This window comes from Akebia trifoliata, chromosome 9 (assembly GCF_017979445.1).
Source record: "Akebia trifoliata isolate Shusen 1 chromosome 9, ASM1797944v1, whole genome shotgun sequence".
NCBI classification, from domain to species: domain Eukaryota; kingdom Viridiplantae; phylum Streptophyta; class Magnoliopsida; order Ranunculales; family Lardizabalaceae; genus Akebia; species Akebia trifoliata.
In genome coordinates, this window is record NC_141383.1 from 23,295,543 (window position 1) to 23,319,244 (window position 23,702).

The window sequence follows — 23,702 nt, forward strand, 5'->3', positions numbered from 1 at the left end:
GGTAACAAGGAAAGACAAGAATTCAATACCATCCAACGTGCCACTCAGGAATCAAAATTGTCGATGAATTGTAATGCCCAGCATCAAAACACCATACTTCAATTCAAACTACACCTTGCAGAAACAACCGAAAACTCATCTTCTCAAGTGTCTCACTCCCAAAACACTTACCACAATTGTTAAAACTGACATTGTCTGGTACATGTTACCATAATCCTAAAAATCACAAACCTACTTCATCAGATATCCAAATTATCTAAATAACTGCATGGTTTGCTCTTCTGAATTGTGTTTCATCACTTTTTTTTTCTTTCTCCAATGTCTGTCACTTCCTCATTTCTGTTGTTTCTTTTCCATATCTATATTGGCCAATTCTTTTAACAAGGACGGATGCATGCTAGCAACAACCATCCCTAGAGTATTCTTGCACCAAATTCAACTCATAAAAACTGTACATTTTCCAAACAATATAAAACAGACAAAACCTTTTTTTTTTTTTGTTGTTTTTTTCATTTTTTTTTTTAAACTAAGATGTCCAGCAACTTGTCTAGACTAATCTCAATTTCTCTTTTAGGAAGAATAAATGCTTGGTGTTGGGCTTTAAGAGAACAAACCCAAAGGGCATGGATGAAGACAACCAGACTGAACCCAAAAAAAAAAAACCTTCCTCGATCCCATTCAAATTTTCAAAGGGAATTACATTTGAGAGAGAATCACACTAAAATTGAACTGGCCTGCAACCAGTTCATATGAACAAGATTGGTATTCAACAAATCATCCTAGTACACAAATGGCAGATTAGCTCTCTTTTCATATAGTTCTCAATAAATGAATTTTTTTTTAATTTGGGATGCTAAAGAAAAATGAAAAAACTAGATACAAAATTTGCAAGTCAATGATTTATGAATACCTGCAGATATTACAAATAAGACTTTCTATTTCTACATGAAAGAAGAGAAATTATGGAAGTATTAGATATCAGACCTCTTGTCAAGCACTGGTAAGCATTTGTAGGTTCAAGCTCCTTCAATCACAAGAATTTTGATTCCTGAATATTAAAAATAACTTCTGAATCTCACGTAAACAAAAAAAATTGATGAATCAATGAACATAACTCATATTAGGACAGTTGTCGACTTTCTTTTTTTTTCTTTCAATGAACACTTTCATAAAGCCAAAATAACAAAAATTACTGGAGGGCACTCCTCCAATTCTGAAAGTGACAGAACAGCTGCTAGAAAGCATAATGTGTTAACAGAATGCAATGTGTGTTTTTCTAACTAGGAGTAGATTCAGAATTCAGGAAAGGAATGACAAATATTCCAAAAAGTCCCTCTTTGGCAAAATTTTGGAAAAAAAAAATTGATTGATCCATTTGCGGGGAGGGGATGGATAATAGTGCAATGCAGTTTCAATTAACAATATTTAGAAGCCAAAAGACTTGCATATTAAAAAATTCCAGGTGTTAAAACTGGATTTCACAATGAGATGGGGTAAACAGAGTGGTTGGCTTGGAGCATAGAGTGGAGGCCAGGATAAGAAAGGATGGTCAATCCTCAAAAAAAGTGATTGCTTGGAATGTCCGAGTGATTTGGAATGGCAGCATTCAGAATATGGAAGAAGGCCATTACAACATTTAATAACAATGCTCATAAAAAATTACAATGAAAATAATCAAGGAAAACCCCAGGGGTTATGAGGTTTATTTAGTCCCAGTTTCGGAAAAAACTTTGGAGTGAGCAGCCCGCTTCGAAATTTTGAAGGAACACTCTTCGCACTATGACACGTGGCGTATTCAAGGGGGTATCCCAAATATTGACAAAAGGTAAGGATGAGAATGAAATACAAAAAGCCACATGTCATAGTGTGAAGAGGGTTCCTTCAAAATTTTGGAGCAGGCTGCCCACTTTCAAAGTCGGACTCCCCAGTTTCACAGGTATAACAAACCATTTTAAACTAAGAACCAATCATTAACACACAAAAAACATGGTGCATCATTGCGTGCGTCGTGCGTGAAAAGGAAAAAACTTGGGAAAACAAAGTTGGAGCAATTTCAAGAGCCGGACCCCCAAAACAATTGCAGATAACATAGAATGCTCACCTTACTCCACAAATTTGACATCTGTGCCATCCTCTAGAGTATCAGCTTTAGGTGACCCTGTCTTGCATGGTGACATAGTTGTATGACTGGAGCAATAACCTTCCACCGTATTCATTGGCTCAACATCTTCCTCTATCCTTCCGGAATTGTCAGATTCTCCAATATTTCCAGTAGAATCTGCTGCCTGAGACACACTGGGTGTTGATTTTCCAATGCTTGATGAAGAAAAACCAGATGTCGCAGTCTCTGCCAGAGCATCAGCATTTGGAGGACCCTTTGGAGTGGAAGTCGAAGAATTTTCTCCCCCGGTATGGTCACTTCCAGAATTAGTGGAGGCTGTCAACCACAAAAATTGTAAATTATGGCCTTGCCAGCACTTCCCATTTAAAAATGCCCTCTCAGCCGAATGACGCGTTGTGAAAGTTACACGAGCGGAACAGTTCTCCAATGTCTCGGGACAAACAGAACTAACATTGGCTTCTGGATCTTCTAACTCCACTCCAACGAGGTCACCGAATGATGAAAAATGTTCCCTCAACACAAGATCCTAGAAAACATAAAGCCATCAGTTACAATTCAGCCGCCCAAAATTAATTAACATGAAAAAGTTAAAAAATTTGTCGGGGAAAATACACCAAAGTTTGCTCAGCCCCTTGAAAGGGTAAATTTATAGCCTGAGTTATATAGATGAACATCACAGTCTATTAGCAGAATACCAGATACACAGCAAATGCGAAGGACCATGAGATATCCCATAAAGGATAGATTCACATTTCACTATGTTTATGCTCTTTGTAGAAGATTCTCAAAATAAAACTTGCATGCTAAATCTTAGCATTTTCTTATCTCCTATAATACATTAGAATATTTGAGTAAATAAATACCTCAAAATAAAAGTCATGTTAAATTTTAGCTTTTTCTTATCTTCTATAATAAATTAAAACATTTGAGCAAATAAATATAGAATAGTGTGAGTGCATGCATTGTGTGTGTGTCAAAAGAATCTTACATTTGCAAGATCAGCAGGTAAAGGCGGAAGAATTCTAAAACTAGTCGGACGGTTATCCAATTTGAATCTATTCACCAGAAAAGGAGTCTTTAATGGCAATGACAGACGACTTGTTTGCTTAGGCACCACGGTTGAGTTTGCTTTTGAGCTCGGGGAGACAATATTCTCCCCAGAATTTCTTTTGTTGAGAGTCTTCACAGGTCCTGGCTGATGCCCTTTGTTACCAGGATTTGCAGCTTTTGAAATATCAGTTACTGTCCCAACTTTATGTCTTTTCACAGCTTGCTCAACAGTTGCTTCACCCTTAACAGTTACAGCCTGCACAAAGCCAACAATTTAGGGTTGCCTGCAGAAAGATCTTGGGACTTTTTTTTCTGTCCTACACAGTTTACCATATTACATCTTCAAGTCATTTATCAATGCTTGGTGAAACATGTAGCAACATAGTGAGACAATTTGTCAGGAATACTACTAAGCACAGTAATCTCCTTTTTGTTTTTTATTGTCTACATCTAAGGCAACATTGATAACATAAGATGGAAAAAAATCTTGTGTGCACCCAAAGAACCATCTAGCGTAGAACTTTTTTCTTTGGTAAGTAAAATTTTATTAGAGGTAAAATAAACACAAGTAGGTTGAGGTGACCAACCAAGATGGAAACCGACCCCCATGAATCAATCAACCTCAAGAAACACAGCAAACCCACTCTCTCATCTACCTAAGAATGCCTCAAAAAAAGATTCTATTGAACTCCTTAAACAACCTACACACACACCAAAACAAAAAAACAAATATTTGTATATCCACATGGATATATTCCAAGAATCTGCATCTAACATTCGAAAACCACCTCTAATATTTGTATATCCACATGGATAAACATATTTCCAACGTAAATAAATAAAGAGAGCTCCTATTGCCACACCAACTTTTGCTAACGCAACCCCCAGATGTGTGCTAATTCTTTGGTGATTTACATATGAATTGGGGTAGCGTTAGAAAAGTTGGCGTGGCAATAGAATCTCTCTAAATAAATGATAAGACATTATAGGCTTCGCAAACATGTGACTATTATTAAAGATAGAAAGATGTCTCACTTGCTTCTCAAGCCTGTCCAACTTGCGTCGAAAGTCATTCCGTTTCTGGTCCAGCATTTCCTGTTTTAAACGAAGTTCCTCCTTCAAAAGCTCCAACTTCTTTTGGGAAGGAGGTGCAGCCTTTGGACTATTTGTTGCCATAGGTCTTGGATGAACAACTGCTGGCCCAGGACTACCCTTTGGAGCCATAGATGAGAGATTGCCTTTCCCTCCATCAGCAACAGATGGTCGAGGTGGAACAGAAGTAACTACCACATCATAGGGAGTTGCAGCGACAGCAATGCCATTGTTTACACCATTTTCAGGAATTCTGTCCCGGTTAGCCCACCATAGCTTGATGAAGCGGTTACCCATTACAGCATCAGGTGCCTTGAGAGCAGCCTCCGCTTCTTCTCTTTTAGAGAATTGTATAAAAGCTTTTTCACTGTTCAGAGGTATATAAACATCAATAACCTCTCCAAATTTTTGAAAATGCGAAAGAAGGGCTTCCCTCTTGTTGTTTTTCAGGGGAATACCATTGACAAATAGGGTACGTAAAGCTTTCTGGGATGTTCTACGGGCAGGATCATTTTGCATCTTTGGGGTTGCAGCAGAATTCATAGCTTTTGGGCCAACATCCTCAGAAGCAATCCATTTCCTTTTATTTGAAGCATCCAGAACACTTGACAGTGCCTCTTCTTCATCTTTTGCTTTCGTACTATCAAGTTTTCCCACCATTAGTTTATTCTCGGACGTTCCAATCCGTTCCCAAACAGAGAAGCTTGTACTCTGTGAGCTGACAGCAGAGGCAATGATTCTACCAGGATCAGCATTCCATAACGATCCAGCATCATCAACCTTGGGTGAAGAATTTCTTATGAGTGCACTCGATGTTCCAGACTGGTCATTATTCCACAATGGCTGATCAGGATCGTATAAATCGGCTTCACCAGGACCAGTAGAAGCAGATAACACTCTGTTCGATCCTAAACCATCATCGGTCATTCCAGGCTTGATATTCTTACTATGTAAAGATTTGCTAGGAGCACTGCTCAAAGGTAGAGACCCTGCACCAGCTGGTGTCCCCATCAGGCGTGCACTTGGAAGTGAAACCGGGAGATTGAACTGTGAGAGGCTCTGTAACAAAATCGTAACCCAAGCAAACCATCACTCATCAATGTGTTTTCATGAAAGATGCCTAGTGTCAATGTGTTTGTACGAATAGATGCCTAGTGAGGGACCCACACAGTTAAACAACATAGGAAGCACATCTGGACCTAGTGTTAATAAACCTAACCCCACCACTACTTTCCAGTGAAGAGAAACAAGGATACTGTTGATAAACATGATTACATCACTGCTTTCCAGTGAAGAGAAACAACGAAAAGGAGCCATTCTCCCTATCCTCATTTATTATCTAAGCACCGCTGCAGGGTGGTTTTCACCAACCACTCAATGTCTCCTATTAAGGAGATATTGAAGATTGGAAATTTATCCAATCAAATCAACAGAGTTTTTCTTGACTAATTAGGGTCATCACATGCAGTAGGATTTTTAGACCCATTGAATGGTGGGTCCAGATTTTCCTGCATATGAGCTACTAGGTGCAACCGTGCAACTTGAGCAGCCTAACCCAACCTCGGGCCAGGCTTGAGCAGGAAGTATTGAATCTGGGGTTGAGCCCTAGCCTGCATTTTTATAGCCTGGCCCAAATAGAGTTGGGCTCAGACTGAGACTTCAGACAACCTGACCAACCAGACTTGGGCTTGGATAACGTTATGCCGACTCAGATTGGCATCCAACCCACCCGAATTGCACCCTTATGCACATCTGCAGCAATGTTGCATAAAAACCTTATTTCTGTTTTACAATCCTTATGATATCTATCTCACCAAAGTGTGGCAAGCGTTTATGTTAATGAAAGGTGCACCCAGAAACCAAAAGCAATTGAACAAGAATACCTGGACATCTTCAACAACAATTCGATTTACACCATGCTCCATTGGGCACATATCTCCTCTCAAACAAAAACCACGCTCCTCGAAGTCTCTACAGCGTTGATGGGGCATGCCAATACTCAATGATTGATTGAATGGTGGTCCAACCGTTCCTTGGAAACCAAACGAATGGAGCGTGTCCATACCCCCGTTGGGCATCCCTGAAATTAACCCAAATGGTTGCAACCCCCTGCTTGCGTACAGACTAGGCGGTGTAGCCACCTGTGGACCCATTTGTGATACAAAATCAAGTGTGTCAACAGAGCTGAACTTTGAATCATGTTGACTCCAGGGGCCGGAACTCCTTCCTCTTCCTCTACCTGTAGGAGGACGACCAAGCGATGTAGATAAATCAAAACGAGGACCAGAGTCACCACGAAATGCCTGGTTTACTCTCGTCCTCAGACCAGAATCAAAAGAAGGCCGGGGCAATGGTGCCAAACCAGGATGCTTTCTTACAAACTTTGTAGAGTGATCTCTCTCCAAAGGAGCAGGATTATACTCTTTCCAGTTTTCACTTGACTGAGGATCACTCTCCAGGAACATCTGCCCATTTTCTACAGATTTGTTATGCTTTCTGTTTGGATTCCTTAAAAATTTTCCTTGCACATCTTTGTCAAAAGACTCGGATCGGGTTCCCCGCCTCTTGTGCTTATGGTTCCGATCGTCATCGTCATCATCACTCACTTCTTTGTCCTCCAGATCACTTACACGACCAGAAGGAAAAATCCCCTCTGGCCTTGAAGACGAATTTTTCAGTTCTACCGGATCTTCCATAGTAAGAGACGGAGATGGTTCAACTTGCTCAATAGCATCCAAACTATCAGCTGGTGTTCCAATTGAACCATCTTCCAGGGCCTGGAATAATTGTGTGACAAAAGACTGTGTACCTACAAACATGGAAAGGACTTGAAGCAGAAGGCAATAAAGAAAAAGACAGCAAGTATCCTCCTTATACAGATAAGAACAACTCATGATGTGAGTAGGGAGGAAAAACAAAAAGATATCATATATCAGAAAAAACATACCCTGACCCAGAAATTCAACTAAATTCTCAGAACAAAGATTTTGTAGCTCTTTACTAGGTTTGTCCTTCCTTAACAAGGCTGCCACATATTCTGCAAGAATCACAGGGTCAGCCTCCGTCCTGCAAGATGCAAACAATTTTAATTTAATCAAAGATTATCTGCAAGGATAGAAATTTAGATACCAGTACATTCCATAAGTAAACAATGGTCTCATCTCCCTACGAGGAACAATGATTGTTTGGCAAGAATAAAAGTTGCAAAGTGATAGAAACGAACAAGAATCACCATCACAGTAAAGGTTTCTAAGAGGGAAACCCTCTTGAAGATTTTTCCCAGAAAGTCTGCAAATTTTGTTCATTATTTCAGAACAGGGCTTTAAGTTTCGGTTTTTTGTCTCTATTTTGGTTTTTTGTGTCTATTTCAACCTGGAAATAGAAATGTTTTGTAGAAATCTTTTGAACGATGTGAAAATAAATACAATTTTGAAGGAAATGATGAAAATATTGTTCAAACGATGAAAACATTGAGAAACTTTTGAAGGAAACTATAGCAAATGATAAGAAAAAAAAAGACATGAAAACACACTCCTTATTCATCAAACCTTATTTAAAAATCACATTGAATTTGTAAATAAAGATTAGTTGCCTTCCACTATGCTTTGATACTGCTATTTCGGAGACCGCCGGCCAAAAACAACAATATTCTAAATGTTCACATTACTCACATACGCCTTCACATTAAAACACTTACTTAAACGATCAAGCCACTAAATACTACACTGTTTTATTTTTATTTCTAAATACTTATTAAAAAATTACTAATGTATTCAATAACTAAAACGTGGAAGATTTTATGTGTGCTTTTATTAACATCCTAATATATTTAGAATAATCAAAAGTAGATGATATATAAAATATCTAACTAATCTAATTCATTAATACCAATAAATGAATATTATGTGTAATTTACATACCCTTTCCAAAAACAATTTATGTTTTTTTATTATTTCATAAATTTTAGAAAAAAAAATTTCAAGTATAGAATGTTTTGGTAGCACTTTACTGTTTTTTGAAATATTCCCACCAAAAACTTACTCTTGAAATTTGATTAATTTGGTCAAAATTTATTGTTCAATGAAATATGTCAATAGCATTTTACTATTGTTTGATGTGCAATACCTAGCTGAAATTGTTTGTGTACTTCATTTCTTAACTTACTTCTATCTCCATTAACAATTGGAAGACTTTTTACTCCAGTTAGCATCTCATAGGCTCTTGAAACGAAGGGGGTTTGGGCTTCCACTAAGTGCTTCCTCCAATTCTTTTTGAAATTATCACGAATTCGAGAGAACAATCTTACTTGAATTGTTGAGAGTCATTATATGTTATCCCGGATCCCTTGGTAGTCAATAGGGGGATCCAATTCTAGCTCTGGTTCTAGACCCGGGATGGGGCCCCGGACCCAGATTCAAATTTAGCAACTCTAATGGAGGAAAATTCAAATCTAGAATGATTGGAACGAGGTGATAAAACTATGCCAAAAATTATCATTTTGTAGAGAGGAAGGCACCCTATTCACATAAGGAGACAACTTGGGTTAAGACCCCTAAGAATGATAAACAAAGCTTTATCAGGCAAGTGTAAAGATATTCAAGGATGACGATAACATCTTTCGATGGATGGTAAGTTTCAACAAACATGGTAATACACATCAAGTAACACAGCCAACCTATGGGGTTAGTTTGCAGAAAGGTATGCCCGAAATCTTGAGTTTTCCAAGGGCATAAGTTAAGGCTGGCTCAAGGGGTAGAATACAATTATGATAGAATACATGATGCGATGATGCTCCTTTGAGTTGATCATTTCCAAATTTTTCCTACATGATTTAGCACACAAAAAAAAATTGTCTTACATGTTGAATTGGAAAGGTATTTTCATTAACGAATGTATATAGAAAATGTTTAGCAAGTAACTAGGCTAGAGGCAGGGCGTAATTTTGAAGACAAGTATGGAAACAAAGAGGCATTGGGATATCATCTTCAAAGACTTTAATCATGTATCTTTTGTGGATTTAGTGCATGAATCTCATGCACTTTCTTTGGCACTTGATTAAAGTTAATGCTTTCTTTCAATTTCAGGACTTAGCTGTGAGCTGGTTCATTTTTTATTATGATGGGCATTCTTTTATATATCCTTTATCTCCAGGGGTTGTCGAACACAAATAAATAAGATAGTCAAACATGAGAAGAGAAATACACGATACCTAGGCAACCGGTTTCCTATCTTTCTTTTTTCCTCTACTTTACACAAAAGGGGAAACCAATCCCTAGGTAATTTCTTTATTATTAATATATTCTGCTTTTTGCTTATCAAAAAACAAAAAAAAATCCTAGAAAATTCCTTCTCCTTAACAAATGCACTTTCGACTTATAAGTACATTAGAAAATAAGTGACCCAGCAAGCCCTACACATGCCAAACTGAAATGGGTAAACCAGGGACATTAAGATGGATATGGTAATCAGACAAGCTCCAAGGTGCCCAAAATTGCATAAAACAACACAAGAAAACATGAATGCATGGGTTGATGTTGGGATATGGATGTAAATTCGCGATGTAAAATATAGGAAACCATAGGACTGCCTATAAGCTTGCATGATCGTAGTTAAAAGGATCAATGTGGGAGATATAACAAAAAAAATGTCCTAAGTGCAACAATCATATCAAAATATGTTTACGTTGTAGAGCTATGAATTGGGAATGGGGCCAAGAAAATACATCTAGTGAATTGGAAGGTGATCTGTGAGTCTAAGAAGAATGAGAGTCTGGGAATTAGGGTGTTGCAAGGGAAGTGGCATTGGAGGTATGAGTGGAAATTTCAATGTTGTGGAGAGGGTAATTAAGTCCAAGTATGGGGAGAAGTGGAATGGTTGGGAAAGCGAGGAAGTGATATCTCCATATGGGAGTAGTCAGTGGAAAGGGATTTTGAAAGTAGGAGAGGAGTTTAGAAAATGGATCGAGTTCAAGGTGGGAAAAGGAGAGAAGGTGAGATTTTTGGAAGATTGGTGGTGTGGTGCTTCAGCCTTGTGCCATCAATTCCCTCGGCTTCATGACCTTTCTTCCAAAAAGGGGTTGTTGTGCATTGCTTTGTTGAACCTTGAGTGACTCGAGCCTGTGTGGGATATGGGTTTCAAGAGGGGTACTTTTTAATGATTTGGAAATTCAAAATCTGGCAGACTTGACAACTCATCTTGATCAAACCCAATGGACATTCACGGACGACGACATAAGGGAGTGGACTCATACCAAAAACAATATTTTCACTGTTAATTCTTTTGCTTCGGGTTTGCACACTCCCACTATTTCGTTCAACCATATTCCTGCCACAATCATTTGGGGTTTGAAAGCCTCCTCGAAGGTGCATTTTTTTTTTGCTTGGATAGCCATGCTCGACAAGCTACCTACTCTTGATCTATTAATTCGGAGGAGTTTTGTGACTCCAAACTTTTGCTTCCTTTGTAACTTGAACAGAGAATCAGTGGACCACATTTTAATTCATTGTAAACTATCTTCTCTTGTTTGGTCAAATTTCTTCGGTCTTTTCAAGATCCATTTGGTGTTTCCTAACTCATTACTTTCTCTTTTTCAGAGTTGGGATCTTTCTTTATTCAAGGAGAGAAAGACAATCCTATGGGGACTTCACCTTTCACTACTACTTGGGCATTGCTAGAGAGAAACAAGAGGATCTTCAAAGGCTTGGAAACCACTCCTCAAGAGCTCATTCTAAATATCTTAGGTCTCCTGTTCTTTTGGTGTAAATTGTCGCCTGACTTCAAGGACGTGTTCTTTGAGGATTTTGTATTTAGATGGTACAATTTGTATGATAGTTAGGGCTTGTTTTTTTTTTTTTTATTGGTCACCTCAACTGCCTTTGTTTTCTTTCTTCGTACCATTCTTCTCTCGATAAAATTATACGTATAAAAAAAAAAAAAAAAATAGAATAAATATAAATTCTTCCACTACTCTACTTATTGAATTTCATTTGTGATATTTCATCTTAGTATATCCAAATCAAACTTAAACTGTCTCAGAGAAAATCTCAGTTTTTTAGTAATCCCAAACTATCAGAATAAATAAATAAAACCAAATTAATTAATAATGGTGTGTAACAATGAAGAAACAGATTCATATACATATTAATCAATTTTACAGTTCCCAAACTATAAACTCCAGCTTATCAACCTACGGTTTTACAGGGGATCATTGGTTTTCGCATCGGACAAGCTTCAAAAAAGTTAAATTTCGGAAACACGAAACCTTAGAAATCTGTAAGAACATCAAAAACAAAACATAAAGGTTTCGATGAGCACCGAAAATTCAAATTTGAGTAGCGAAGATCACTTACAGAGGTTTGAGATTCTTAACGAGGTATCTAGTTAAGAAGGAATCCTCAAATTTCATATCTCTAATTGTTCATCATCTGTGACTGAAACCGAGGAAGACGAAACCCTAGAACGCCATTGATGGAGAAAAAAAATTGCAGAGCAATTAAAGGATGAAATAACCTTTGGTACGGTTTTCAACCTAATTTCTCCTCTCAGGAAAAGAGGCTGAGGAAGCAATTTAGATTCTCTCGAGGGTTGAGACCCGAACAGAAAATATATAAAATAAAAAATAAAAATATTGGGATAAAAAGTTGGGGATTTTTAGCTTTTTCCCCCTCGTAAAATACTCGAAACTACTATTATGCCTCGAAAAAAAAAACTATTAGGTCTTTGATCCTTGACCAGCGTTGACTAACAATAAGGGAGCACTTAACGTTTTATTAAAATTACAGAAATGCCTAAGAAATTGAGTTCCCAAAAAAGTAGTCTTCTTAGTCTAACTCTCCAACCTTGGCGCGGGCTCTATATTCTCTCTCAACTATTATTTTACAGAGTTAGAACCCTTCGAAAACAGTCCAACACGCTTAGGTTGGGACTCTTTACTTTGAAATATTTTAAACAAAGAGAGAAAGGGAGAGAAGTAAAAGAAAGAGAATGAGTTTTTCTCTCTCTCTCTCTCTCTCTTGTTGATGGTAAAAAACGATGGTTGTTGTGAAATATTTCACTATAATTGAATTTGTAGAGAGTCATTTTGACTAGTACAATGGAGTGAAAACTCCTTGAATAGGCAAAATGACTCTTCATAATAAAATGCCTATTTGCGTTAGAGTTGCTTTTAGGTTTAAAGATACGTGAGAATCCCATGCAACTTGACTAAAAATAAAATAAAGATATTCAAAAAAGGGGGGAAAATTGATATTTTTCTAGGTGCATTAATCGTTCAAAATCATTTTTCCCATGAGATTTATTTTTTCAAGGAATTCAAATTCCCTTCAGAGTGAGATCCCGATGATCAAAACGACCACAAAAGAACAGAAATTTTAAAGCAATTGTGCACAAAATGTTGCTTTAATCAAATGTCTAAAAGGCCAGGTTCCCATGATTCATTAAAAATGACTCTTGAGAAGACACGTGATCCTGCTCGTGTAAACATAAAATCCTATGGTCAAGATTTATATGTATCTTGATAACAAAATTTCAATAATACTTATCTTGAAGATTGATCCCAACGAGTCATTCTTCATGAGTCAACGAAACCTTGCCCATGTCGAGTTGGGTTTCAGCTACTCATTCAGAATGACTTCCTATTTTCCAAGAAAATTGTTTTGCCTCGCACTTTCCACGCACGATTTACAGACCATCATTGGTCCTATATGAAAAAATAAATAAATATCAAAATGGATACATGCCCTTTTAATTAAATATTAAAAACTTCTCTTTTCTACTAATTTCACCAAGATAAGTACTTAAACTACATAAGCAAACCAACATCCAAAACTAAAATAAGTAGTCAACTAGAGATAAATTAGAAGAATTAAGCCATGGAACTTGAATCACCACCATCTGCTCATCTTACATGAACCTTACTTCTTCTCCATTAATTCGACAAACTTTCGGCTTTCCCAATGCAAACATTCGCAATTCTCCGGTCCCTTTCACCCCAATTTGAACCACATTCTCATCATCGTCGAAGCTTAGTGTTTGAATCGCTCCACCAGTATTAAGCATGTTCACTAAACCAAATAGGCGCGAATTGGATTTTCTTCTTTGTTAACATCTTCAAAGGAGAAACTGTTAGAAGCTCGAAAGTAAATGGATCCAAAGAAATTTCTTTATTTTCTGTTGGCTTTAGTAGAACCAACATCTTTGCTTGGAACATGTACATAGCAAATGTTTCAACCCCATCAATGGAAATTGGATTCTTTCCATTTTTCCACTCGATGTCTCTTATGCTCACTTTGGATGTCACGATGCGCGAAAATTCAATTGCAGATTTGTTCTTTCAGGATTTAGGACACCAGCCTCCACCTTGACAATTGAATGCTCCTAGAACTCCAGTGTACTTTTGCAAAGAAAGGTTTTGAGGAAAAAAACAATTAAACATTATATAAAAAAAAAAAAAAGTTGATTGAGATAGTTTGAAGTTTGAACATGTAGAATTAATAAAAACCAATTAAGACATCAATGAGAAGAATCATTTTAACAAAACATGAAGATGTTAAAAACATGGATAAAAAGGCCATCGCCAAGCGCAAATATGAAGACACATGCCTTGATTAAGTATTAAGTGGTGTACCTTTGGTCCATTAAATGGTCCATTAAGCCTATGAACATCCCAAGGTTTTAGTGGTTTTCTTCTATTGGGTTTTCTTGTTAAAGGAGCAACGCTAATACAGAGAGGTTTCTATTTGAAAAGGATTAGAACCCTTTGATGGGTTAGATTCTAATCTTAAGAGGATCTAGACCCCCTACTCCTATCTATAAAAGAATGGATCAGCCTCTCCTATTCAACGATTGCTTTTCCTTTAGAAAATCAAGGTATTTTTCTCTAAATATCAGTTTAGAGAAGAACAGGTTATTGGGAATCCGAATTCCATCACTAAGGCTATACTGATCCATAAAGAGTAGATTAAGGATGTGAAATTGCGAAGATTTGAGATGAAGTGAAATTCCCAGTTATTTTGATGATTTCGTTAAAATAAAGAATGGTTACATGTAGTTACATAACTAACCTAACCACAACATTAGTGTTTCTCAATGGACCTTAATAATGTGAAAAAACGAAATAGCCACTACGTGAACATTGGAAAATTCGATAGAAAAAAATTGACGGGCCAAGGCCCACAAATTTTAGAAATTGAATTTTGGCGGTCTAAGACCATCGAAATTCTTGATGTTCCCAAATTTGACGACTTAGAGCTGTCGAATTTCTCTCATCCTTCATTAATTTGACAGTTTTGGCCTGTTGAAAAATAAAATTTGATAATGAAAATTTCGATGCCAATTAGATCTCTTGGTCCGTCAAATTTTAAGAAATTTGACGGCTCAAGGCCGCCAAAATTTGGGTTTTTTTCACATTGTGAGTAAAAACAACACAATCACACAAAACATAAGAATTTACGTGGTTTGGCAGTGTGCCGTCCACAAAACAGAACAAGAATAACCACTATTCTCTCATTAGTTTTATAGCCCTAGAGATCTCTATTTACATAATTGAGGATTACTCAAAAAAGTAAAACTCTCCAAAATAGAAAACCCTAAAAAAAATATTACATGATCGCTCGCCCTTTTCATACCCCTTAAAAATTCGGATCGAGGGCACTGCCCTCACACTTCTGCGTACTGCAACAGAATACAAGACATTTACACAACAAGTACAATGTATCATACTACCTTAACTACGTTGAGATAACAATCTCATACTTTGTGTTCACCTTATAAATACGATATTACTTAATCTAATATAATACTCTAATAGAAATATATGAAACAACAAAGATAATACAATCATACAAAATACAAAGATTTACATGGTTTGGCAATATACCTACATCCACAGATTAGATAAAGAACAATCAATATTTATCTTACGTTTTACAATCTTAGAGATCTTTATTTATAGACTAGGAATTACCAAAACATGTAAATCTTCTAAAATAAGAAACACCCCAAAATAGAAAATCCATAAGAAAATATTACACGATTGCTCTTTTTGTATACCTAAAAAATTTGGGCCGGGGGCACTGCACCCCGCAACTCTACGTAACGCAACAAAATACAAGACATTTACATAACAAAGGAGCAGAAGGTAAGTCTAGAATTAAAGAGTATTCATTAAAGGAGCTCATTTTCTTTGTTATGAATCATATTAATGGTTATGGTGACCATTCCAAGTATGTAACGATTTATCTATAATGGCCTATGGTTTATATGTTTGTTAATGGTAATCAATCTTAATTAGATCCTAAATTCATTCATGCATAGATTAATGATTTATCCCACTTAAAGTTTATCAAAATTGTTGTATGGTCATGTAAGTTTATGAATAGATAATTGAATTAATGCCTACATAGTGTCGAAAGGGACTCAAAGCCTTCATCTCCTCCGTTCCTTTATCCATTCTTAGTGGCAGGCAACCTAACTACACTGACTACATGGAATGAAACTCAAGTACAGTACTACTAGAAAAATGAATAAATGATTGAAGATATCTCAAAAGTAGCTTTGATATCAATGTCCTCTCCTATGGATTAGATGTAGTCATTTGAAACTACTAATAAACGAAGATGAGGGCTATTGATGTATGAATGCTACCTTGTTTAGGTTCCATATCTTGAGCATAGTCTTACCATCGTGCAATGGATCTTTGAAAAGGCAATCTCTAGTTGGTAGTGCATAGTATTCACACCGTAAGATCGACCCATCAGGCAATGCTAGGCTCTTAAGTAGTCAGAAATCGTGTTTTCCAATGGAGTCCCTCACATAAATAGGTCCTCCGGGTATTGCCCTTGAGGCAGCATGGAATTTCGCACAAGGATGAGTAGATTGAAACATGTCCCAATCTGGTTGTATGAAGTTCCCCATCCACAAACTATTGTATGCACAATGCACCATGTGACACCCTTGTAACCAGAAAGTGCCGCTTGGATCGCTTTGTCTCTTGATAGACCAATAAACATCTCCTGCAACATTAAAAAGGGCCCAAATCTCTAGTTTTAAATCTATGATTTGCATTATTAAAGTATCCAAACTAAAGCCAAGAGGAAAACTATAGCTCTACTCCAGTAATCAGGTGACGTTATTCTAACTCTATCAACCCACTGATCCATACATATTTGTTCCAATTTGGTGGACATTTAGCCCAAAAACTGTGCTAAGCTGGTAAATCAATGACATTATGTCACATGTATTGTAAAAAATTAGAAAGACTGGTCATATGGAGAGAAATTTGTGGGAGAATATGGGTTAAGCGGTTAAGTGTTTGGATTTACTCTTTTCTCTGTGCACGTGACATCATATATGCCATTGATTCATCAATTTAGCACAATTTTAAGTAACTGTAAATTCGCTCGAAAATCAGATTGATTGGTGAGTTCTTGCTGCGACCCATCAAAGTCCAACCAATTTGATAAATTTTCAGAACAACCATATCGAATTGCTAGATACCAGCATTCAAGTATATTTGGGTAGTAAGACATCGAAGGCCCCGCTTGATACAATAGCTAAATATCACAAATTTTTACTCCCAATCATTAATCTAAGGGAAAAGCAGTCTCATTTTGTAAAGGGTCTCCACCCACAAACTTTTGCTGTACCAAAAAGTTATGAAAAAAGGAGACCTTCGGATTGGATAAAATTTGAGGAAATGATGATGATAATACATACCAACGCAACCAAGTGTGATGACTTCAGTTCCAAGGAACAGGAAATCATTGGATTGTTGCATGCTAGCAATGACACCATTCCCTTTGAAATGCTTCTTAACAGCATCACTCATTCCCTTGTAATAAGCTTTAGCAAGCTCCACTCGGCCCCTGTACTCTATATGTATTCAAATTTTTTCTTCATCCAAGCAAAGCATGGATGCAAAACTCATGGTACAATATTTGAATGTATCAAGATGAGGGACTTATCAAACATTTGTATAAATACGTATGCATTCATCGAAGAAACTGAGTGGGGGGCTTTAACAAAAGGGAGTGGATCCTCTAGTACTTATTTCCTATAGTACCCTGTAGTACTTTTTAGACTATTGAAAGAGCGCCACAACAACATTGTAAAATCTAAACGAGTAATTTTGGACCTTCAGTGAGCCTCCATTTTCAAAGCCTACGAGGCCAATTTTTTATTTTATTTATTATTATTGTTATATTTTATGAATTGTGCTAGAGTGACCTCAGCGGGGAACACATGGGCGTGGTGGCGCACGCACGTCCGTAGATGCGTTTTACTCATATCTTGGAGAAAAATGCATCTATAAGTATGTGTGCCACCACATGTAGATGTCCCCCATGTGTCCCCCACCAAGGTCACTCCAGCATTAATCATATTTTATTGAGTATTTTAGAGACGACCCATATAAAATTGATGATATTAGGTTTACCCCCATGCAAAATGCAAGATTTGGCCTGCCACCTTAAACAAGTATATGGATCGTCTAATAAATTTTTTAAAAACAAATGGCTAGGCCCAATAATTATGACATCCACATCACCGTTTTGGTTCCTTCCCCCAATCAAGTAGGTCGAGACCAATCGACCATATAGTTAAAATAAGAGAGTTGCTATGATTTATACTATCTGGATCCATTTCAAGAATGTATCTATAGAATGTAAAAGAAATTCAAACGTTATAACTCAAATACAATAATCAAGAAGTTTTGTGGCATCTTCTTGTATCCAAGAAGCCCACCCATTGAAAAACAAACCACAAAAGCAAACAAAAATAACTCCCCTACCTCGTAAGAAAAGGAAAAAATATATTTGTTCTTTTCGTGGGTACGACCGTTAGAGAAAAGGGATCGGATCCTCTATAGTGTGTTTCTCCTGTAGTTATTTTCAATGGGTGAGAGTGTGCCATATCATCATGACAATTACATCTAATTGTTTAAGAGGATTGTGTTGTTATTTTGTTAAATGCGATGTATTATGGACTGAAGATATAACTTAGAAGAATCCTTTGTTATGGAATCATGAGTGTGTTCATGTTGATATCAATATAATTTATATATCGGACTTGTTGTGCGGAAGCTTAACAAGAAAAAGCAAATCAAGATGAAAACGATCACACAAAGAACATAAGATTTACGTAGTTCGGCAAATTGCCTACATCCATGGAGGAGAGGGAGAAAAATCGATAAATATTGCACATTCTCTGTCCTCTACAACTCTCTTGGCCGCAAGAAACCCCACAAATCAAAAAACATAAAGGAACCCTATCCGAAAAGGTCCACTTTGATATTGTCTTGCTTCTAAAAACCCAAGCCCAATAAGAATACTAGACATCTCACAACATAATCATAAGTATATTTCATGTTGATATCAATATAATTTATATAAAGATATTACATTGGGTATGCTCTTAGGTATATTAATTTTGTACATTTAAAAAAAAAAAATTACAATAACTAAATGAGTATAAAACATACTGAAATAGAAATGGAAGGATGGAAAGACAAACAAATAAGTAGTTTCCACCCAAATCAACACAAATCAAAGGATGAGCAAACCAACATCCCAAAATCTAAAATAAGTAGTCAATTAAAGATAAGTTGGAAGAGTTAGGCCATGGAACTTGAATCACCACCATCTCCTCATCATACGTAAACCCGACCTCTTCTCCATTAATTCGACAAACTCTTGGCTTTCCCGATGCAAACAACCGCATTTCTCCCGTCCCTTTTACCCCAATTCGAACTGCATTCTCGTCATCATCGAAGCTGAAGTGTCTGAATCGCTCCACCCGTATTAAGCATGTTTACTAAACCAATAGGTGCAAATTGAATCATTTTCTTTGGTAACAACTTCGTGGGAGAAACTGTAAGAAGCTCGAAAGTAAATGGATCCAATGAAATTTCTATATTTTCGGTTGACTTCAAGAGGACCAACTTCTTAGCTTGGAACATGTACACAACGAAGGTTTCAACTCGATCGAGGGAAATGGGATTCTTCCCATTTTTCCACTCTATATTATTTGGGCTCACAGTGGATGTCATGACGTGCGAGAATTCAGAAGCACATTTGTTCTTTCGGGCTTGGCGACACCATCCTCCACCTTGACAGTTGAATGCTCCTAGAACTCCAGTGTACTATTCCATAGTAGGGGGAAAATACTCTATTAGTTGTTATAAAATTTTCTTAATCATCATCAAATTCTTACCAAACAGGGCTGAGTATGCTTGCATTTACCTTTATATACTCTTTTTCAACTTTATATGCAAGCACAATAGGTACCTTATTTGCTAAAATTATTCCATTATCATATGGGCAGTGTCCCCTACCTTCCAAATACTATGCGTATGACACTATAATTTTAGAGAACTTCTATTGCCACACCATATTTTTACTAACAGCACCCCAATATGTGTGCTAATTTGATTTCATATGAATTTGGGTGCTGTTAGCAAAAGTTAGTGTGGCAATATTGTGTATCATAATTTTTACATTCCCGGATCATATTATTTTCATGAATAATGATTTTCTGACACCCCCCCATATGCCCCGAACACAGAACCCTAGATCATTTGCCTCGGGATACACAAAATCATAAATCTTTTCTTGTGTATCCTGAGGCAAATGATCTACGGTTATGTGATGGGGGTGTAGGGGGGCGTCAGATTATCACGATTCTATTTTCATAAACAACGTAAAATCTAAATGAAAATGGGGCCTATAATTGTACCTTGTTAAGGTTCCATATCTTGAGCATAGTCTTCCCATCATGCAATGGATCTTCAAAGAGGCAATCTCTTGTAGGAAGGGCATAGTAATCGCAACGTAAGATGGACCCATCGGGCAAAACTAGGCTCTTAAGTAAGCTGAAATCGTGTTTTCCAACCGAGTCGCTCACGTAGATAGGTCCACCTGATATGGCTCTAGAGGCGGCATGAAATAGTGCACAAGGATGGTTAGACTGAAACATGTCCCAGTCAGGTTGTATGAAGTTCCCCATCCATAAGCTGTTGTAGGCACAATGCACCATGTGACACCCTTGTAGCCAAAACGCCCCGTTTGGATCACCCGATGTTTCGGTGGACCAAAAATCGTCTCCTGAAAACAAGACACATTAAATCACTAAGGGGTAGTTTAATTAATTGGAATTGTGAGGTCATTTAGATCAGTATGTTACAAATTGGAATCCAAAATCCATTTGTTGCGCGTAACGGTGCTTCAACCGGGGTGGGCTAGAATATTGAGGACAGTCTGGACCGGGACATTCACAATCCACCCAAACCCAGTCTGGCCCATTGATATCCTAGGTGTGTGTATGGTTGCCAAGAAAATTGTTTTCCTCAGAAAATCATTTTTTAGAAATTAACAAAAAATAGATTTCTTGGGAAAATGTTTGCTTGATTGAACATGGGGGTTGAAGTAATCTTGGAAAAAAAATGTCAGGGTTTCCTTCCCTAAGGAATGAATATATGTCTGCCTTTGTTGTGGGAAAATTGTTTCTCCACCAAATAAAAAAAAAGGTTTCTTTCAAAAATCGTGTAAACAAGTCCATGGACAATTCTATTTTCCCAAAAATCATTTTCTCACACAAATATACAATCCTCAAGTTAATTTTTGTTATTTTTCAAAAAAGAAAAGAAAAAAAGAGAGCTTGACTTTTACTTGTAACACACCAATCTTATATGCCAACTACTGTTAAATCCCAAAGGATTGGTGTGTTGTAAGTATAAGTTGGTTTGCAAATATATCCCCGCCTTAGTTTTGGGATAATTGTTTCTCAACAAATTTATAAAAAAAAAAAAAAAAAAAGGTTTTTTTTTTTTCAAATCATGTAAACAAGTCTATGGATATTCTATTTTCCCAGAAAAATCATTTATTCACTGCTTTTCTCACGCAAACATACAGATCCTCGAGTCAATTTGAGTATTTAAAAAGGAGATATTTATTGGCACACCAATCCTTGTGAAATTACTGCATATAAAGTAGTATGTTGTAAAGAAAAGCTGGTGTGCCAATAGAATATCTCTCTCAAGAACCAAAAACAAAACAAAAATTACAATTTTTTTTTTTTTTCTTTTAGTAGAGTTATATAAGTAAAATAATATCCAACTAGTCGCCCTGCTTTCTTATCAAATCGAATACATAAAAGTTAAAAAAAATAAATTATGAATCAAAATTGAAAAATACTGAAGAAGAAAGAAAGATCAAACGTACCGACTCGACCAAGCGAGATGGCTTCAGTACCAAGGAACATGAAGTCGTTGCAATGTTCCATGCTAGCAATCACTCCATTTCCTTTAAAATGTTTCCTCACAGAATCAGTTATGGCTTTGAAATAAGCTTTAGCAAGCTCTACTCTGCCACCATAGTCTTCCCCTAACATCTCTAAAACCTGTAATTAACCCAAAAAAAAAATTCTTCATTAACATTTGTATTCCCCTCATGGCCTCATCTCTCCTTAGTCTCTGTATGATCAATTTGAAAACCAAACTTGTTTGAAAACTAGGTGGAATTTCTAATTTTTGCCAAAACTTAAGGGGTACCTAAAAAAAAAACTTAATAATTTAATTTAATAAATCCTAAACATGAGAGAGAGAAAAGTAAAGTAAAGATGACAACTTACATGGATGACGTCCACCTTGACTCCATCAATCCCAACTGATTCAAGATGAGAGTGGAGCCCTCATACATCTCATGAGCCATCTCAGGTGGGACCAACCCAACACCATTATTCACAATCTTATCAACGGCCAGATCTTCCATTGTCATCTCCACACCCTTTGAGAGCTTAGGACCAACTACCCTTGATTCAGCCAATCCTGGGACATTGGGTCTTAAACCACCCCAATAACCACACAAAGCATGCCACACATACACATACTCTACACTCTTGAACCCCTCCTTAAGGTCCCTAACAAAGGCACCCATGCCCTTATTACCAGACTTCATGCTCTTGTACTCCTTAAATTTGTAATTCTCTTGAAAATTTACTAGCCTACATGGCATTTGCTCCCCCGCCGATGTTTGACTCATCCCTTGTCCATCCGATATGGGATCATCGTCGTGGCAAATCGATTGCCATCCATCATCGATAAGTACTAGCCCAGGTGGGCACCCACCCTCAACTAGACCCTTACTCCTTCCATCACTCCCTCCGGATGCACGTTAAGATAAAATGCATCCCAAGTACACCAACCAAATTTATCTATATACTTGGAGGGGTTTTCTCCTCTAGCAACTTGAAGGTCCCTAGATGAGCCCTCACTACCTTCATAGCATCTTTAACCAACTTATATGGGTCATTTCCAGCATGCATGTACATGGCTCTCCTAAAAGTTGAGCCAATGACTTTCGTCGAGCCGCTCTCGACACATATATCAACATTGTCGTCATTGCCGGGCTGCAACGACGCACGAAAGGCTCCTTCGATCAAAGGGAGGAGGAGGACGTAAGGTCGACCCGAGTCCGAATTCTCCAAGATCATCATTTGTGTCTCGTGTTCGACATCTCCACCATTGGTACCAATCCAATGAGTAGTCCACCAAACTTTGAAGCGAAAAATGCTCATGAACCTTATTCCCTTGAGCTTTCCTAGGGACACCACATGCCTACTATTGGGGCTTTCGGCATCGAACCCCACATAGCAACCACTCGATTTCGTCACCTTCCCCGTGGTTACATAGGAAAGCGTCGCTACAATGTTCAAAGGAACCTCGGAGAGGATCATATGACCATTGACCATAAAATTCGATCTTCTCAATGTAATCGGCAATGATTGGTGATCGCCGACATGCCCCGTAAGAGGACTTCGGGCATCTTTGTTCATACTAGGGGCCATGGAAAAATCTCAAACTAGTGCAACAAAGAACAAAAAATCAAAATTTTAGGAGGGAAAAAGGGAAGTTATAGAACAACTAGATGAAATAAGATCAAAGAAAATTTTCACACTAAGGAATCTTAAAAAGGCTGGATAATCTTTGCAAGGCTTGAACATGAAGGTGTCCCTCTTTGGGGTGAATCAATTTATAGAGTGTCCTTGGTGGGCCTACATGTGAAATAAAGGTGGTTGGTTGGTTATAACTAACAAGTAAATTGGTTTGAACTGGATCTTGGGTCGGTCAAAGTTTATGGTCAAACCAATTTGGGATAAGGTTATTAATAATATAATATTTTAAAGTAACATGGTTTTTAACTTCTTGTTGATATAACGGACACGTGTCTCCTTACTATATTGAATTGGGATATTTTAGGGAAATATCTCAAATCAAATTGCTTTGGGCCCTACCCAAATATTTTTATTATTCGTCTCGTGTCCTCTACATTTTTCTATTCTTTACTTTTCCTATAAGCAAACTTCATTTAATAATAAAAAAAAGCTAGAGAAGATTAATTCTTCTTTTAGAATTGATTCTCTTTTCTCTGTTTATTCTCGACAGAAT

At 37.2% G+C, this 23,702-nt stretch overlaps 1 protein-coding gene and 1 pseudogene across 2 annotated transcripts; both read right to left on the reverse strand.

Moving 5' to 3' along the window:
- Window positions 1–701: 701 nt before the first annotated feature.
- LOC147394798 (zinc finger CCCH domain-containing protein 27-like) lies at window positions 702–11,861 on the reverse strand. The gene is made up of 7 exons (XM_086453426.1): window positions 11,614–11,861; window positions 7,212–7,330; window positions 6,148–7,073; window positions 4,208–5,323; window positions 3,111–3,428; window positions 2,102–2,648; window positions 702–1,048 (listed from the first exon to the last, which is right to left on the reverse strand). The coding sequence occupies exons 1-6, from the start codon at window positions 11,667–11,669 to the stop codon at window positions 2,103–2,105; spliced, it is 3,081 nt and encodes a 1,026-aa protein (XP_086309552.1). The 5' UTR covers window positions 11,670–11,861; the 3' UTR covers window positions 702–1,048; window position 2,102.
- A 6,735-nt stretch (window positions 11,862–18,596) lies between these two features.
- LOC147394799 (galactinol--sucrose galactosyltransferase-like) lies at window positions 18,597–23,264 on the reverse strand (annotated as a pseudogene). Its single transcript, XR_015181508.1, has 4 exons — window positions 21,887–23,264; window positions 21,478–21,655; window positions 19,994–20,361; window positions 18,597–19,400 (listed from the first exon to the last, which is right to left on the reverse strand). The product of XR_015181508.1 is annotated as a galactinol--sucrose galactosyltransferase-like (transcript).
- Between the last annotated feature and the right edge of the window lie 438 nt (window positions 23,265–23,702).

What these genes read in the sequence shown, in the direction of transcription:
- LOC147394798 (XM_086453426.1), bottom strand. Translation starts at nt 11,669, where the DNA reads ATGAAATTTGAGGATTCCTTCTTAACTAGATACCTCGTTAAGAATCTC. An exon ending in AGTTGAATTTCTGGGTCAGG is followed by an intron (nt 7,074 to 7,211) that starts GTATGTTTTTTC and finishes CCATGTTTGTAG; the next exon opens with GTACACAGTCTTTTGTCACA. An exon ending in TACCTGCTGATCTTGCAAAT is followed by an intron (nt 2,649 to 3,110) that starts GTAAGATTCTTT and finishes TATGTTTTCTAG; the next exon opens with GATCTTGTGTTGAGGGAACA.